This window comes from Somniosus microcephalus, chromosome 27 (genome assembly GCF_052327205.1).
Source record: "Somniosus microcephalus isolate GS21.2 chromosome 27, FLI_Smic_1.0, whole genome shotgun sequence".
Taxonomy (NCBI): Eukaryota; Metazoa; Chordata; class Chondrichthyes; order Squaliformes; family Somniosidae; genus Somniosus; species Somniosus microcephalus.
The window spans coordinates 3047182-3066884 of NC_141013.1; the positions used below are offsets into that span (position 1 = coordinate 3047182).

General features: G+C 53.6%; 1 protein-coding gene across 1 annotated transcript in view; it reads left to right on the forward strand.

Moving 5' to 3' along the window:
* The first annotated feature begins 17242 nt into the window (after positions 1-17242).
* The window catches only part of map2k1 (mitogen-activated protein kinase kinase 1), a 56299-nt gene continuing 53838 nt past the window's right edge, over positions 17243-19703 (forward strand). The window contains exon 1 of the mRNA XM_085968360.1: positions 17243-17573. Coding sequence (XP_085824486.1) covers positions 17494-17573 — 80 coding nt within the window. The 5' untranslated portion in view covers positions 17243-17493. The remainder of the gene's footprint in view (positions 17574-19703) is intronic.

The window sequence follows — 19703 nt, forward strand, 5'->3', positions numbered from 1 at the left end:
CCACCCCAACCCCATCGCTCCCCCACCCCAACGCCATCGCTCCCCCACTCCACCCCATCGCTCCCCCACTCCACCCCATCGCTCCCCCACCCCAACCCCATCGCTCCCCCACTCCACCCCATCGCTCCCCCACCCCAACCCATCGCTCCCCCACTCCACCCCATCGCTCCCCCACCTCAACCCCATCGCTCCCCCACCCCAACCCCATCGCTCCCCCACTCCACCCCATCGCTCCCCCACCCCACCCCATCGCTCCCCCACCTCAACCCCATCGCTCCCCCACCCCAACCCCATCGCTCCCCCACCCCAACCCCATCGCTCCCCCACCCCAACCCCATCGCTCCCCCACTCCACCCCATCGCTCCCCCACCCCACCCCCATCGCTCCCCCACCCCAACCCCATCGCTCCCCCACCCCAACCCCATCGCTCCCCCACCCCAACCCCATCGCTCCCCCGCCCCACCCCATCGCTCCCCACCCCAACCCCATCGCTCCCCCACCCCAACCCTATCGCTCCCCCACCCCAACCTCATCGCTCCCCCACTCCACCCCATCGCTCCCCCACTCCACCCCATCGCTCCCCCACCCCAACCCCATCGCTCCCCCATCTCAACCCCATCGCTCCCCCACCTCAACCCCATCGCTCCCCCACCCCAACCCCATCGCTCCCCCACCCCAACCCCATCGCTCCCCCACTTCACCCCATCGCTCCCCGACTCCAACCCCATCGCTCCCCGACTCCAACCCCATCGCTCCCCCACTCCACCCCATCGCTCCCCCACTCCACCCCATCGCTCCCCCACTCCAACCCCATCGCTCCCCCACTCCAACCCCATCGCTCCCCCACTCCAACCCCATCGCTCCCCCACCTCAACCCCATCACTCCCCCACTCCACCCCATCGCTCCCCCACCCCAACCCCATCGCTCCCCCACTCCACCCCATCGCTCCCCCACTCCACCCCATCGCTCCCCCACTCCATCGCTCCCCCACTCCACCCCATCGCTCCCCCACTCCACCCCATCGCTCCCCCACCTCAACCCCATCGCTCCCCCACTCCATCGCTCCCTCACCCCAACCCCATCGCTCCCCCACCCCAACCCCATCGCTCCCCCCACCCCAACCCCATCGCTCCCCCACCCCAACCCCATCGCTCCCCCACTCCACCCCATCGCTCCCCCACTCCACCCCATCGCTCCCCCACTCCACCCCATCGCTCCCCCACCTCAACCCCATCGCTCCCCCACTCCATCGCTCCCTCACCCCAACCCCATCGCTCCCCCACCCCAACCCCATCGCTCCCCCACCCCAACCCCATCGCTCCCCCACCCCAACCCCATCGCTCCCCCACTCCACCCCATCGCTCCCCCACTCCACCCCATTGCTCCCCCACTCCACCCCATCGCTCCCCCACTCCACCCCATCCCTCCCCCACTCCACCCCATCCCTCCCCCACCCCAACCCCATCGCTCCCCCACCCCAACCCCATCGCTCCCCCACCCCAACCCCATCGCTCCCCCACCCCAACCCCATCGCTCCCCCACCCCAACCCCATCGCTCCCCCACCCCAACCCCATCGCTCCCCCACCCCAACCCCATCGCTCCCCCACCCCAACCCCATCGCTCCCCCACCCCAACCCCATCGCTCCCCCACCCCAACCCCATCGCTCCCCCACTCCGCCCCATCGCTCCCCCACTCCGCCCCATCGCTCACCCACTCCGCCCCATCGCTCCCCCACCACAACCCCATCGCTCCCCCACTACAACCCCATCGCTCCCCCACTACAACCCCATCGCTCTCCCACTCCACCCCATCGCTCCCCCACCCCAACCCCGTCGCTTCCCCACCCCAACCCTGTCGCTCCCCCCACTCCACCCCATCGCTCCCCCACCTCAACCCCAGCGCTCCCCCACTCCATCGCTCCCCCACTCCATCGCTCCCCCACTCCACCCCATCGCTCCCCCACCCCAACCCCATCGCTCCCCCACTCCACCCCATCGCTCCCCCACTACAACCCCATCGCTCCCCCACCCCAACCCCATCGCTCCCCCACTCCACCCCATCGCTCCCCCACTACAACCCCATCGCTCCCCCACTCCACCCCATCGCTCCCCCACCCCAACCCCATCGCTCCCCCACCCCAACCCCATCGCTCCCCCACCCCAACCCCATCGCTCCCCCACTTCACCCCATCGCTCCCCGACTCCAACCCCATCGCTCCCCCACTCCACCCCATCGCTCCCCCACTCCACCCCATCGCTCCCCCACTCCAACCCCATCGCTCCCCCACTCCAACCCCATCGCTCCCCCACCTCAACCCCATCGCTCCCCCACTCCACCCCATCGCTCCCCCACCCCAACCCCATCGCTCCCCCACTCCACCCCATCGCTCCCCCACTCCATCGCTCCCCCACTCCACCCCATCGCTCCCCCACCCCAATCGCTCCCCCACTCCACCCCATCGCTCCCCCACCTCAACCCCATCGCTCCCCCACTCCATCGCTCCCTCACCCCAACCCCATCGCTCCCCCACCCCAACCCCATCGCTCCCCCACCCCAACGCTCCCCCACCCCAACCCCATCGCTCCCCCACTCCACCCCATCGCTCCCCCACTCCACCCCATCCCTCCCCCACCCCAACCCCATCGCTCCCCCACCCCAACCCCATCGCTCCCCCACCCCAACCCCATCGCTCCCCCACCCCAACCCCATCGCTCCCCCACCCCAACCCCATCGCTCCCCCACCCCAACCCCATCGCTCCCCCACCCCAACCCCATCGCTCCCCCACCCCAACCCCATCGCTCCCCCACTCCGCCCCATCGCTCCCCCACTCCGCCCCATCGCTCACCCACTCCGCCCCATCGCTCCCCCACCACAATCCCATCGCTCCCCCACTACAACCCCATCGCTCCCCCACTACAACCCCATCGCTCTCCCACTCCACCCCATCGCTCCCCCACCCCAACCCCGTCGCTTCCCCACCCCAACCCTGTCGCTCCCCCACTCCACCCCTGTCGCTCCCCCACCTCAACCCCAGCGCTCCCCCACTCCATCGCTCCCCCACTCCATCGCTCCCCCACTCCACCCCATCGCTCCCCCACCCCAACCCCATCGCACCCCCACTCCACCCCATCGCTCCCCCACCACAACCCCATCGCTCCCCCACCACAACCCCATCGCTCCCCCACCCCAACCCCATCGCTCCCCCACCCCAACCCCATCGCTCCCCCACCCCAACCCCATCGCTCCCCCACCCCAACCCCATCGCTCCCCCACCCCAACCCCATCGCTCCCCCACCCCAACCCCATCGCTCCCCCACTCCACCCCATCGCTCCCCCACTCCACCCCATCGCTCCCCCACCCCAACCCATCGCTCCCCCACCCCAACCCATCGCTCCCCCACCCCAACCCATCGCTCCCCCACCCCAACCCATCGCTCCCCCACCCCAACCCATCGCTCCCCCACCCCAACCCCATCGCTCCCCCACTTCAACCCCATCGCTCCCCCACTTCAACCCCATCGCTCCCCCACTCCATCGCTCCCCCACCCAACGCTCCCCCACCCCAACCCCATTGCTCCCCCACCCCAAACCATCGCTCCCCCACTCCACCCCATCGCTCCCCCACCTCAACCCCATCGCTCCCCCACTTCAACCCCATCGCTCCCCCACTCCATCGCTCCCCCACCCCAACCCCATCGCTCCCCCACCCCAACCCCATCGCTCCCCCACCCCAACCCATCGCTCCCCCACTCCACCCCATCGCTCCCCCACCCCAACCCCATCGCTCCCCCATCGCTCCCCCACCCCAACCCCATCGCTCCCCCACCCCAACCCCATCGCTCCCCCATCGCTCCCCCACCCCAACCCCATCGCTCCCCCACCCCAACCCCATCGCTCCCCCATCGCTCCCCCACCCCAACCCCATCGCTCCCCCACCCCAACCCCATCCCTCCCCCACTCCACCCCATCCCTCCCCCACTCCACCCCATCCCTCCCCCACTCCACCCCATCCCTCCCCCACTCCACCCCATCCCTCCCCACCCCAACCCCATCCCTCCCCACCCCAACCCCATCCCTCCCCACCCCAACCCCATCGCTCCCCCACCCCAACCCCATCGCTCCCCCACTCCACCCCATCGCTCCCCCACTCCACCCCATCGCTCCCCCACTCCACCCCATTGCTCCCCCACCACAACCCCATCGCTCCCCCACTACAACCCCATCGCTCCCCCACTACAACCCATCGCTCTCCCACTCCACCCCATCGCTCCCCCACCCCAACCCCATCGCTCCCCCACTACAACCCATCGCTCTCCCACTCCACCCCATCGCTCCCCCACCCCAACCCCATCGCTCCCCAACCCCATCGCTCTCCCACTCCACCCCATCGCTCCCCCACCCCAACCCCATCGCTCCCCCACTACAACCCATCGCTCTCCCACTCCACCCCATCGCTCCCCCACCCCAACCCCATCGCTCCCCAACCCCATCGCTCCCCCACCCCAACCCCATCGCTCCCCCACCCCAACCCCATCGCTCCCTCACTCCAACCCCATCGCTCCCCCACTCCACCCCATCGCTCCCCCACTCCACCCCATTGCTCCCCCACTCCACCCCATTGCTCCCCCACCCCAACCCCATCACTACCCCACTCCACCCCATCGCTCCCCCACCTCAACCCCATCGCTCCCCCACTCCATCGCTCCCCCACCCCAACCCCATCGCTCCCCCACTCCACCCCATCGCTCCCCCACTCCACCCCATTGCTGCCCCACACCAACCCCATCACTACCCCACTCCACCCCATCGCTCCACCACCCCAACTCCATCGCTCCCCCACTCCACCCCATCGCTCCCCCACCCCAACCCCATCGCTCCCCCACCCCAACCCCATCACTACCCCACTCCACCCCATCGCTCCCCCACCTCAACCCCATCGCTCCCCCACCCCAACCCCATCACTCCCCCACTACACCCCCATCGCTCCCCCACTACACCCCCATCGCTCCCCCACTCCATCGCTCCCCCACCTCAACCCCATCGCTCCCCCACCCCAACCCCATCACTACCCCACTCCACCCCATCGCTCCCCCACCTCAACCCCATCGCTCCCCCACTCCATCGCTCCCCCACCCCAACCCCATCGCTCCCCCACCCCAACCCCATCACTCCCCCACTACACCCCCACCCCATCACTCCCCCACTACACCCCCATCGCTCCCCCACTACACCCCCATCGCTCCCCCACTCCATCGCTCCCCCACCCCAACCCCATCGCTCCCCCACCACACCCCCATCGCTCCCCCACTCCACCCCATCGCTCCCCCACCCCAACCCCATCGCTCCCCCACTCCACCCCATCGCTCCCCCACCCCAACCCCATCGCTCCCCCACCCCAACCCTCCCCCACTCCACCCCATCGCTCCCCCACTCCACCCCATCCCTCCCCCACCCCAACCCCATCGCTCCCCCACTCCACCCCATCCCTCCCCCACTCCACCCCTTCGCTCCCCCACTCCACACCTTCGCTCCCCCACTCCACACCATCCCTCCCCCACTCCACCCCATCCCTCCCCCACTCCACCCCTTCGCTCCCCCACTCCACCCCATCCCTCCCCCACTCCACCCCATCGCTCCCCCACCCCAACCCATCGCTCCCCCACCCCAACACAATCGCTCCCCCACTCCACCCCATCGCTCCCCCACTCCACCCCATCCCTCCCCCACCCCAACCCCATCCCTCCCCCACCCCAACCCCATCCCTCCCCCACCCCAACCCTCCCCCACCCCAACCCCATCCCTCCCCCACCCCAACCCCATCGCTCCCCCACTCCACCCCATCCCTCCCCCACTCCACCCCATCCCTCCCCCACTCCACCCCATCCCTCCCCCACTCCACCCCATCCCTCCCCCACTCCACCCCTTCGCTCCCCCACTCCACCCCTTCGCTCCCCCACTCCACCCCATCCCTCCCCCACTCCACCCATCGCTCCCCCACTCCACCCCATCGCTCCCCCACCCCAACCCAACCCCATCGCTCCCCCACTCCACCCCATCACTCCCCCACCCCAACCCAACCCCATCGCTCCCCCACCCCAACCCAACCCCATCGCTCCCCCACTCCACCCCTTCGCTCCCCCACTCCACCCCATCCCTCCCCCACTCCACCCCTTCGCTCCCCCACTCCACCCCATCTCTCCCCCACTCCACCCCTTCGCTCCCCCACTCCACCCCATCCCTCCCCCACTCCACTCCACCCCATCTCTCCCCCACTCCACCCCATCCCTCCCCCACCCCACCCCACCCCCTCCGCTCCCCCACCCCACCCCATCGCTCCCCCACCCCTCCCCCACCCCATCCCTCCCCCACCCCACCCCATCGCTCCCCCACTCCACCCCATCGCTCCCCCACCCCACCCCATCGCTCCCCCACCCCAACCCTCCCCCACTCCACCCCAACCCTCCCCCACTCCACCCCATCGCTCCCCCACCCCAACCCCATCCCTCCCCCACTCCACCCCACCCCATCGCTCCCCCACTCCACCCCACCCCATCGCTCCCCCACCCCACCCCATTGCTCCCCCACCCCAACCCTCCCCCACTCCACCCCATCGCTCCCCCACCCCAACCCCATCGCTCCCCCACCCCAACCCAACCCCAACCCCATCGCTCCCCCACCCCAATCGCTCCCCCACCCCACCCCATCCCTCCCCCACTCCACCCCATCCCTCCCCACCCCACCCCACCCATCCCTCCCCCACCCCACCCCATCCCTCCCCCACCCCAACCCTCCCCCACCCCAATCGCTCCCCCACCCCACCCCATCCCTCCCCCACTCCACCCCATCCCTCCCCCACTCCACCCCATCCCTCCCCCACCCCAACCCCACACTGCCCCATTCTGTACACTAGAAGAGATTACAGGTGGTGTCTTGCTTGTTTTCCCGGTGCCGTGTTTGTGTTGGCCCCTCAGTTGAGAGTGTGAGTGGCGGAGATGCCTTGATTACTTTCCCCTCCTTGTCTTGTGGAGGAAGAGATTGTCCACCTCCATCTCCCTGTGTGGTTGAGATCTGAAAGAGATTCTTGAGCAGTTGGATAGGTTCATCTAAACCAGAGGATGAGGTTATAGCATGAAGATTCTTCAGGACATCCTTTCCTCAGTAATTGCTTCATTTGAGAAAAATGAATCTACGCATTCTGTTTAATTCTCTTCAGTCACTCCTCGTTATGAAGTCGTTGTCATTGTTCTAGTACGAGTTTTAGGATTAAAACAAATGAAGGGAGAAGTTTTTTGGATATACGTGTCAATCTCCCATGGCAATGCACAGAGAGAGTCAAGACTAAGTGTAGACTTCAGGTGAAGTGGGGTTAGAGGGAAGGGGAATAATTGGCCCAGGATACACAGACATGATTCAGTCCCTGTTTTAAAGTCACATATTCAGTTATATTTCCATTATAAATTCTTATGTCCGTATTTATAATGAAAGTATCTGTGTCAACATGTCACACTGTAATTACATCCTCCCACCAGAAATAGTGCTGCAGTGCCTCCACTGGTGGGAGGGTGTAATTACAGCGTGACAAGTTTACATATATACTTTCATTATAAACGTGGACATAGGAATTTAAATTTTATAGTTTCCTACATCACAACAGTGACTACACTTCAAAAATACTTAATTGTCTGTAAAGCGCTTTAGCATGTCCTGAAGTCGTCGCTATATAAATGCATGTCTATCTTTTTTCTTTCAAGACATTCAGTCCTTATTTTTATATTTCCATTATAAATTCTTATGTCTGTATTTATGATGAAAGTATCTGTGTCAACATGTCACGTTGTAATTGCATCCTCCCACCAGTAGTGGTGCTGCAGTGCCTCCACTGGTGGGAAGGTGAAATTGCAAAGCGACAAGTTGCCGTCGCAGTTTCCATGAGAAATGTGGACAAAGGAATTTATGATGGAAACATTTGACAAGAAGTGCAGCAGATGTAAATTTTTAAATATATTATAGATTGGCCTGTGATTTCGGTGCCCTCTTGATTTGGGGTACATCTCACCTGAGCCCGGCTGACTTTCTAGCCTCAGGGTTATGCTTATTGTGGGAGTGGGCAGTAAGAAAATCCTGCTGATGCGTGGTGTGAAATTGTGGAGGATAAACTGGGATTACAGTATCTGCCTGCAACTAACAGTGTAATAGCTGTGAATCAGATCAATTTCAAGCCCACACATCTGAGAAAACAAGGGACTTTCATGGGATGATGAACCTAGTCATACACACAAAACAACTCCCAAGCTAAGTTCAATTACATTGTGAAAAATATCACTTTCATATTTTTATTGAGTTTAAAACTTATTTTGTACAATGCTTTATATACAGAATGGTTTATCTATAGAATAATATACAGGAGTGATTGCGAGGGTAAAATAATCAAAGAATAGAGTTACATAGAAATTATAATGTGGAAACAGGCCATTCAGCCCGCGTTGTTGTTTATTCTCCACAACAACATCAACTTGCATTTATATAGCGCCTTTAACATAGTAAAATGTCCCAAGGTGCTTCACAGGAGAGTAATCAGACAAAATTTGACATCGAGCCACATAAGGAGATATTAGGACAGGTGGTCAAAGAGGTCGGTTTTAAGGAGCGTCTTAAAGGAGGAGAGAGAGGCGGAGAGGTTTAGGGAGGGAATTCCAGAGCTTAGGATCCAGGCAGCTGAAGGCATGGCTGCCAATGGCGGAGCGAAGGAAATCGGGGATGCGCAAGAGGCCAGAATTGGAGGAGCGCAGAGATCTCAGGGGGGTTGTGAGGCTGGAGGAGGTTACAGAGGTCGGGAGGGGCGAAGCCATGGAGGGATTTGAAAACAAGGATGAAAATTTTAAAATCGAGGCGTTGCTGGACCGGAAGCCAATGTAGGTCAGCGAGCACAGGGATGATGGGTGAGCGGGCCTTGGTGCGAGTTAGGATATGGGCAGCAGTACCCTAATAAGAACATAACATAACAACATAAGTAATAGGAGCAGGAGTCGGCCATTTGGCCCCTTGAGCCTGCTCTGCCATTCAATAAGATCATGGCTGATCTTCTCCATCAACTCCACCTTCCTGCACTATCCCCAAATCCCTTGATTCCCTTAATATCCAAAAATCTATCGACCTCCGTCTTGAATATACTCAACGATTGAGCCTCCACAGCCCTCTGGGGTAGAGAATTCCAAAGATTCACCACCCTCTGAGTGAAGAAATTTCTCCTCATCTCAGTCCTAAATGGCCGACCCCTTATTCTGAGACTGTGACCCCTGGTTCTAGACTCCCCAGCCAGGGGAAACATCCTCCCTGCATCTACCCTGTCAAGCCCTGTAAGAATTTTGTATGTTTCAATGAGATCATCTCTCATTCTTCTAAACTCTAGAGAATATAGGCCAAGTCTACTCAATCTCTCCTCATAGGACAATCCCCCCATCCCAGGAACCAGTCTGGTGAACCTTCGTTGCACTCCCTCTATGGCAAGTATATCCTTCCTTAGGTAAGGAGACCAAAACTGTACACAATACTCCAGATGCGGTCTCACCAGGGCCCTATATAATTGCAGTAAGACGTCTTTACTCTTATACTCAAATCCTCTTGTAATAAAGGCCAACATACCATTTGCTTTCCTAATTGCTTGCTGTACCTGCATGTTAACTTTCAGTGATTCGTGTACAAGGACACCCAGGTCCCTCTGAACACCAACATTTCCCAATCTCTCACCATTTAAAAAATACTCTGCTTTTCTATTTTTCCTACCAAAGTGGATAACTTGACATTTCTCCACATTATATTCCATTTGCCATGTTATTGCCCACTCACTTAGCCTGTCTATATCCCCTTGAAGCCTCCTTGCATCCTCCTCACAACTTACATTCCCACCCAACTTTGTATCATCAAAAAACTTGGATATATTACATTTGGTCCACTCACCCAAATCATTGATGTAGATTGTGAATAGCTGAGGCCCAAGCACTGATCCTTATGGTACCCCACTAGTTACAGCCTGCCAACCCAAAAATGACCCGTTTATTCCTACTCTCAGTTTTCTGTCCGTTAACCAATCCTTAATCCATGCTAGTATATTACCCCCAATCCCAAGACCCCTAATTTTGTTTAATAACCTCTTGTGTGGCACCTTATCGAATGCCTTCTGAAAATCCAAATACACCACATCCACTGGTTCCCCCTTAGCTATTCTGCTAGTTACAACCTCAAAAACACCAACAGATTCGTCAAACACGATTTCCCTTTCATAAATCCACGTTGACTCTGCCCAATCCTATTATTATTTTCTAAGTGCCCTGTTACCACGTCCTTAATAATAGATTCTAGCATTTTCCCGAATACTGATGTGAGGCTAACTGGTCTGTAGTTCCCCATTTTCTTTCTCCCTCCTTTCTTAAATAGTGGGGTTACATTTGCTACCTTCCAATCCGCGGGAACTGTTCTAGAATCTATGGAATTTTGGAAAATGACAACCAATGCATCCACTATCTCTATAGCTACCTCTTTCAAAACCCTAGGATGTAGGCCATCGGGTCTAGGGGATTTATCGGCTTTCAGTCCCATTAATTTTTCCAGTACTATTTTTTTACTGATACTAATTTCTAACAGTTCCTCATTCTTGCTAGACCCTTGGTTCTCCACTATTTCCGGGAAGTTTTTTGCGTCTCCTTCTGTGAAGACAGAGACAAAGGCCGCGATTTGGCCGGCCGAGGCGGGTCCTGGGCGGCCGGGGTTGGTGTCACGGTCCCAGCCCGCTGCCTCCTGCAGCCCGCACTCTCCAAGCGATTTTTTGTTGATTGGGCTTATTAAGCCCACCCTGCGAGGTTCCCGGCCAGTTAATAGGAAGCCGGTCTGATGACGTCATTTGATGATGTGTCATCAGCCGGTTTCCTTAAAGGGGCCATGTCCAAACTGATTTTGACCGTTGTGCTGTCAGTGTTCTACAGCATTGAGGTGCTGCCAACACTGACAAGCACTGCACAAAGGTGCACGGCTGCACCCAGGCTCTCCCATGACTCACTGAGTCACAGTACGCAGGGAGGTTCTCTTCCCTTCCCATAGGTGGAAGACACCTCCCCAGGAGACCAATACAGTCTGGTTGCACATTGCAGAGGAGGGAACAAGCAGGGCATTTTGTCAGGAGGACCAGGCTGCAGTGGCGCAAACCTTTCAATGATCTGAGCAGATCACGAAATGTTACTGCCAAGCCACACTCAACCTCATCCTGCTGTGCCACTCATCACATCCCCATCACTCTGCCTTCCCTACCCCACTCCTGCACATCTTTACTCGCACCAACTTACCTTGCACCTCCATCCATCCCTCTCTATGTACTTTATCACTTCCCCATCTCACTAGCCACCCCTCACACTCACCCTCAACCTACTGCAAGCATACCAACTAATAACACACAAGGGTAGGCACCTAGGTGGTTTAGCCAATTTTCATGTGAAGTTTCCGTTAAAGTGTTGGCAAACATTTAAATCTATATTTTCAACACTTTACCTTGTTGGGCAGATCTGTGCTCACCTTTGGAAGTGTGAGTTCCAGTGAATGTTGAGACATAACCAACCCCCCCCCCCAATTGTGATGAGTGTGAAAGGAATGGCTTGGACATTGTAGCGATGCTTTATGGTGCTGGTGTGGGGTAGTGTCAAACTGGTGCATCATGTGGCAGCCAAGGTGCTTATTGCAAACGTGGTTGTCTGGGATCACAATGCTCTCCACAAACTCCCACATGCTGCCGTTGCGGCACACCGCCTGCACTGCCATCCCTATATATGACTGTTTTATTTAATTAAATTTGTATATAGGTAACTTAGTTTACAGTGTAGTTTCTTGACTACTTACTTGATCTAGATTAAGTTATGGATACTGAAATTAAATATCTACCTGTAACACAAAGCACTACAAGTAGTGTCGGCAAAAAGCACAACTCCTTCCCCCTCTTCTCCGAATTCCCACTCTTTCCCATGTGCCAGCTCTGAGTGTAAATCTGCTCCAGACATACAGTGGTTGGGTGTTTCTAAAGTACCTACCTATCTTGTAGTAAGTGCATTTTGCCATTACTGTGAATCAAACGCATTGTTCAACCAGCTCATAATTCTTGATGCGATAAATAAATCAAACAAGCAAGCTTGGTTAAATTATCTATGATAATGAACTTGAGTATTAGAACGTGGAAACTAGCCATTATTACTCATCATACCTGCTATCGGGAGTAGCATTTAATATCCTGGCAGCTTCACAGAAATCCCTAGGGAGCTTCATAATTACTATTTTTTTCTCTTTGTAGTGATCAGTTCAGTGAAAATTTCCGAGTAATCGTATAGAAAACCATGACCTTTCTTGTCAGATTAATGTTGAAACCACTCCAGGACCAAGCACCCAGCGGAGCAGGAAGTTTAACCGTTTAAGCTAGTTAAGTGAGGAGGAGAGAAGATTCAGAAATGCAGAAGGGTAAACCAAGGAGCTACTGAATGAAAGATGAGTAAGGCAGTGCGACAAGAGAGTGAAAGGTGAGAGAGAGAGAGAAATCGGGACTGAGACTCACTCAGTACAAACTCCACAGAAACCTTCCGATATATGAAGTCTTGGATTTAGTACACAACCATTTAACTTCAAAAGTAACCATTCAAAGTGTCATAAATATACTATATATATCCGGTACAATCATAGTTATTTCCACCTATGTAATCCTCTGAGGGAAAGGTTCGATAAATGTCCCGATTCCCAAATGTAATCACATGAAACACCAAAATATCTTAATATCTCCAATATCTCCAATCCACCCGCGGAGCCACAGGGGCTATTATTTCCTGTGGAGCCTTCCATTATCTCAGTCTGTATTTATCACTATAGCCTGAAATTCATTCCCCAAGCAAATAATGATTCAACTAATTTTTGATAGGTATGTTCCAAATTCTGTGGGGATAAAAAACATTTGAATCTTCACTTTCATGTGAAATTTATTAATTTTCAAACTTTGTTCTCTCCAATTCACAAACTATTACATGTTGGCGTTCAGAGAGATTTGGGTGTCCTCGTACAGGAAACATAGAGTTAGCATGCAGGTACAGCAAGCAATTAGGAAGGCAAATGGTATGTTGGCATTTATTGCAAGGGGATGGAGCACAACAGTAAGGAAGTCTTACTACAATTGTACAGGGCTTTGGTGAGCCCACACCTGGAGTACTGTGCACAGTTTTTGTCTCCTTATCTGAGGCTTGCCTTGGAGGCGGTGCAACGAAGGTTCACTAGATTGATTCCTGGGATGAGAGGGCTGTCCTATGATGAGAGGTTGTGTAGAATGGGCCTATACTCTCTGGAGTTTAGAAGAATGAGAGGTGATCTCATTGAAACATACAAGATTCTGAGGGGGATTGACAGGGTAGATGCTGAGAGGATATTTCCCCTGGCTAGAGTGTCTAGAACTAGGGGTCACAGTCTCAGAATAAGGGGTAGGCCATTTAAGACTGAGATGAGGAGGAATTTCTTCACTCAGAGGGTGGTGAATCTTTGGAATTCTCTGCCCCAAAGGGCTGTGAATGCTGAGACTTTGAATATTTTCAAGGCTGAGCTAGATAGATTTTTGGACTCTAGGGGATTCAAGGGATATGGGGATCGGGCGGGAAAGTGGAGTTGAGGTCGAAGATCAGCCATGGGTGGTCGGGGGGAGGGGGGGGAAGGTGGTCGGGGGGAGGGGGGGGAAGGTGGCCGAGGGGAGGGGGGGGGGAAGGAGGAGGGGAGGGGGGAAGGAGGAGGGGAGGGGGGAAGGAGGAGGGGAGGGGGGAAGGAGGAGGGGAGGGAGGGAGGGTGGCCGGGGGGGGGGGGGGAGGGTGGCCGAGGGGAGGGGGGGGGAGGGAGGGAGGGGGGGAGGGTGGCCGGGGAGGGGGGGCGGCTTGAGTTCTGATACTTTCTTCATTACTGATGAAAATAAATTGAAAACCTTAAAAACATTAATGGCTGAGGCCTCCACATTCCATGTAGGGCAAGTGATTTGTTGCATCAAGTGCCATATCTACTATCTAAGGTGGCTCCTGGGCTGGCAGCTCCTTCATGAGCTCTGCTCCTTTGCAACGCTCTCTATTGCCCTTCCCCAGCGTGCTATCCTCCACTGCGGGTTACGGTGATGCCGTGGTTAGTTACTGGACTGATAATCCAGAGACTGGGAGTTCAAATCCCAACATGATAATGTGAAGTTATTTTTAAATAATTAGCAATAATATAATTAGTATCGGTAACAGTGATCATGAAACTGTTGAAAACCAAACTGGTTTAGCAATGTCCTTTACAACAACAACTTGTATTTATATAAGAACATAAGAAATAGGAGCAGGAATAGGCCACTTGGCCCCTCGAGCCTGCTCTGCCATTCAATAAGATCATGGCTGATCTTGGGCTCAAAGCCACTTCCCCGCCCGCTCCCCATAACCCTTCACTCCCTTATCTTGCAAAAATCTATCTATCTCCATCTTAAATGTATTTAATGACCCAGCCTCCACGGCTCTCTGGGGCAGAGAATTCCACAAATTTACGACCCTCTGAGAAGAAGTTCCTCCTCATCTCAGTTCTAAAAGGGCGACCCTTTACTCTAAAACTGTGCCCCCGCGTTCTAGATTTCCCCACGAGGGGAAACATCCTCTCTGCATCTACCTTGTCGAGCCCACTCAGTATCTTATACGTTTCAATAAGATCACCTCTCATTCTTCTAAACTCCAATGAGTATAGGCCCAACCTGCTCAACCTTTCTTCATAAGTCAACCCCCTCATCTCTGGAATTAACCTAGTGAATCGTCTCTGAACTGCCTCCAATGCAAGTATATCCTTCCTTAAATAAGGAGACCAAAACTGTACGCAGTACTCAAGGTGTGGTCTCACCAATACCCTATACAGTTGTAGCAGGACTTCCCTGCTTTTATACTCCAACCCCCTTACAATAAAGGCCAACATTCCATTTGCCTTTTTGATTACTTGCTGTACCTGCATGCTAACCTTTTGTGTTTCGTGTACAAGGACCCCCAGGTCCCTTTAACGTAGTAAAACATCCCAAGGAACTTAGGGAAGGAAATTTGCCATTCTGGCTAATGTGTGATTCCAGTCCCACACAAATGTGGTGACCAGCAAGCCACTCAGTCATCAAACCCCGAACTGTAGCAGTTGAAGAAGAAAGCTCACCACCACCTTCTCAGGGAATCTAGGGATGGGCAATAAATGCCGGCCTTGCCAGTGAGAATTAATGTTATCCCATCATGTTGATGATGGGAGGTTGTATGCCAAGTCCCATTAAGGTTGTACAGAGAGTGGTAAGGGTGGGTGATGTGCCTCAATTATTCCGAGACTCGAAGTTAGCAGAACAAAAGTAAGGCTTTTATTAACTCAGAACATAACACGTAAAATAGAGAGATGTCTTCCTTCAGGAGGCTGCTGCCTGACTGAACTTAGATTACCAAGGAGCCAGGTATGGGCGGAGCCCTGCACACAACCAGTTCCAGCACATTCCAATACATAATACATGAGGACTGGGGGAAGGGAAAAGACACAGAAAGCAGGCAGTTACAAGACACAGAAAACAGGCAGTGATGAATGGAATATATTTCATCACAGTGGGTTAGAATGGGTTTTGGAGGGGCTGTGCGTCAGGGGGCTGGGGGAGTGGCAGAGAACGATGGAGCTCCATGGAAGATGTGGGCCAAAAGAGGACAGGAATGGCTGAGTGTTGGGGATACGGAAAACTGCAGAAATGGAGGTTGGGGCCATAGTCTAGTCTGACAGGGCAAAGGCCCTGACAGGGGAGCAAGGCCTAATGGCCAATAGTTCGTGCCAGGAGAGCAGAGGCAAGAGATAGGAAGCAAGAACATAAGTGGAAGTAAAGTAATATTACTAATACAAAGTAATATAAAGATATACATTGAATGAAACTAAAGTTTAAAATTTACCTGTGCAGAAAACTAAGATGGTGAATGTTCCAAAAATGTAATCTACAGAGACATCTAGTGGCCAGAGTGTGCAATTACACCATGATGAGGAAAGTTAAATAGGAAATGTGGACAGGAGCTTAAATAGAAAAATTTGACCATGTGGCTAAAAAAAACTAGCAACAAGAATTAAGATTGGTTGATAGACAATGTGTAGAGATGTTTGATGTTTTATATGTTACTAGTTGATCCCCATGGCATTGCACACGGAGTGAAGTTTTGGGGTGATATTCAGGGTATGCAGACATACATCAGCCCCCAACTTAAAGCCTGTTTCCTACATTACAGCAGTGTCCACACTTCAAAAGTACTTAACTGGCTGTAAAGCGCTTTGTGACGTCCTGAGGTTGTGAAAGGCGCTATTTAAATGCAAGTCTTTCTTGTTCTCTCCTAATAATAATGCTTATATTTCCATGATAAATTTCCATGTCCAAACTTGTATGTAAACTGTCACACTGCAACGAACCGCCCCTTGTCGGCTGTGGCACTGCAGTGCCTCCACTGGGAGGAGGGTGTCATTACAGCATTCCCATTATAAATATGGACACAGAAGTTTATAATGGGAAAAGTTGACATAAAGTGCACTCAGATGTAAGATTTTTATTAATATTTAAAATAATTTTGCAGAGATTACATAGAAATCCAATTTATAGAATGATGATCAATTCTAACCACGAGGTTTACATTAATCTGCCTTTTCTCAGATGATGCTGTGCGTTTGCTGTTTATAGTTCCCATTTTACAGCATTTGTAATAGTTTATTTCCTTTAGATCTATTCCCCTTTCATTGCTGTTGTGGTCAGTGCACGGAATTAAGGAAGCGGCTGTTGTGTGAGACAGTCACCATTCCACTCTGCAGAGCTGCCCTGGGAAGGACCGCAGCTCGCCGGGCAGATTTAAATAGCTCGCCTTTTTTATTTGGCAACGATAGCGGTGACGCATTTCCGCAAACCCGGGTTAGGATTGACGATTTTACAGGAGTTGGGGAAGTGTGGCCGGATTATTCGGGCAAAGCCACTCGGTCAGTATCACTGGGAGAGTTTGAGACAAAGTGTCGAGCGGCGGCGGAGGATTGCTACAGTGTAGCAGGGCGGTGGCAGCGGGTCCCCGGGGGCTGGGGGAGGATTCAGGGGGCGGCTTCAGGGAGTTAGGGGGAGGATTCAGGGGGAAGATTCAGGGAGCTAGGAGGAGGATTCCGGGGGAAGGAGGAGGATTCAGGGGGAAAGGGGGAGGATTCAGGGAGCTTGGGGGAGGATTCAGGGGGCTGTTTCTGATTGTCAGCAAACGAGGAGAGATCCTGTTCGCGATCACCCGCCCCGCGTCTCGCAAAGAACAGGCGGAACTGAATTTGCAAACTACAAAACAACGGGACACCTCGGCGCCTGAGCAGGAGAAGCTGCATTCGGAGCACTGAAAGACACACGTGTGTGTATCTCTCCAGCCCCGCGTCTTCCGGCCAGTCCGCTCCTCCGGCCAGCCATGCCCAAGAAGAAGCCGGGACCGATACAGCTACACCCGAGTCCCGATGGATCGGCTCTGAACGGGACCACTTCCGCAGAGTAAGATAATTCATTCCGATCTCATTTATTCTGTTGCAATAAAAACAGCTTATTTCTCGCATTGTGTCGAACGGGTAAATGAAGCGAATGTGATTGCTGTTGGGAGGGCGGGCTGTGAATATCCAGGCAATGACACTAGTCAATTTCAGAGCAAGGTTTAACACGGGTCACACTGGAATACAAACCTTGGGGGTTGATGTGGGCCTGGAGCAACTCCGGTATATTTTGGATACAGCGCAGTACTTTTTTAAAAAAGGGCTTTTTTTTGCATGCCACACATTTCGAAACCGACCTTTAGTGCAGTATAAATCCTCGCCACTCCCCGATGATAAACATGTTATGCAAACCTTGTACTTGCTGTACCTGGTACGCGTCTACATCTCGGCCTGATCCAGATAGACTTTAAAAAATCTATTTGGCTATTTAGTTGATATCCTGGGGGGAGGGGAAGAGGTCAGGACCAAATGTAACCTTCGGATAAAGAAGGTTTAGAGGAATTGGACCAGGGCGCACGATGTAATTCAATCTCCATTTTAAAGTTATAGTTTCTGCTCGTGTTTTTATAATTATAATTATAAATTCCAATAGCCACATTTACAATGGAAACTGGCTATGTAAACCTCACGCTGTAATTACAACCTCCTGCCAGTAGTGGCGCTGCACTACCTCTAGGGGGAGGTGTAATTACAGCGTGACCAGTTTACATACAGTTTCCATTGCAAATATGGATATATGAATTTATAATGGGTAAAGTTGACAGGAAGTGCATGATAAGGTTTTTTAATATTGCTTAGATTTATATACAAGTCCAGGGATATGAAGAAATATCTATAATATGTATATTTCCATAAGTTTTACAACACCATAATACAGTGCTATTAGGAGGGATTGGACAAATCCTTGATGGGATTTTTGATCTTGAGTTGAATGCCAAAGGCATAACTCACCACAAATTCAAAACACGTCTGTCGCAAGGGCTGTAAGGAATGGCTGCTTACCGTTAATGTATTCTCTCCTTGTCTCTCTCGTCCTCTCTTAATCTTTCTCTCTGCTATCTCCCGCCCACCCTCTCTCTTGTTCTGGATTCCTATTTCTCTGCACCCGAGCTGCTGGGATGCGGAACTTGTAGGTGCTGGTATTTTCATTTTCTGTTGCTGAAAATTACTACAGAGGTGAACTATCTGAGCATTCATAGCAGTAATGGAACATCCCTATTAAAACTGTACAATCCCTGAAATTATGGCGTGAGATACTATCAGATGAACATAATGCTTTTGCCTGGAGTTCTCCCTGCAATCAGTAGCAGCATTAAATAAATGGGTCCACCTCCAAGGGCAGACGGGGCCACGGTTTAATGTCTCATCCGAAAGACACCACCTCCGACAGTGCAGCACTCCCTCAGCACTGCACTGGTGTGCCAGATGGATTTTTGTGCTCAAGTTTCTGGAGTGGGGCTTGAACCCACAACCTTCTGACTCAGAGGTGAGAGAGAGAGAGTGCTACCCACTGATGTAAATGGGACCCATTTGCAATTGATGGACTGACCTGGGCAGATCTGGCGCTGTGCTCGCTCTGACCAGTGTCAACTGGTGGATGGCCAAGAGAGTCCCAAAGATAAGTTCCTCTTTTTGTGGGGCAGGGAGAAGCAGGAGTGCCCTTCCAGGCTCCAACTTTAAATTCCACCGTTTTTTGATTAGCAGAATCAGGTGTTGGTAACCCTGCATTCAACTACACCTTTTACAGAGAACCGTATCTACAACAACAATATTTGCTTATCAAGAACTCCCTTAAGTAGGGGTCACCTTTACTCAACCAGAGAAATATTCATGAGACAATTGCCATATAATGTGGCAAAGACACAACTGCATTAAAGGAGCAGGAATGCACATTGAAAATGATAAGTAGAACAAAAATTCTCAGCGGAAATGGAGTAATGTATAAAATGTTAAATAATGCCTCTGATGTGAAAAGAAAGACTATTGAATCATTCTGGAAAGTGAACACATGGACACACATTATAATAAGTGAATGTGTCCCACGGTGATCTTTTTATAAAAAAGATTGCATATTTATAGGAATATAGACATTGATAATCTTATACTCTGGAAATTTCTGGGATTATGCTATTTG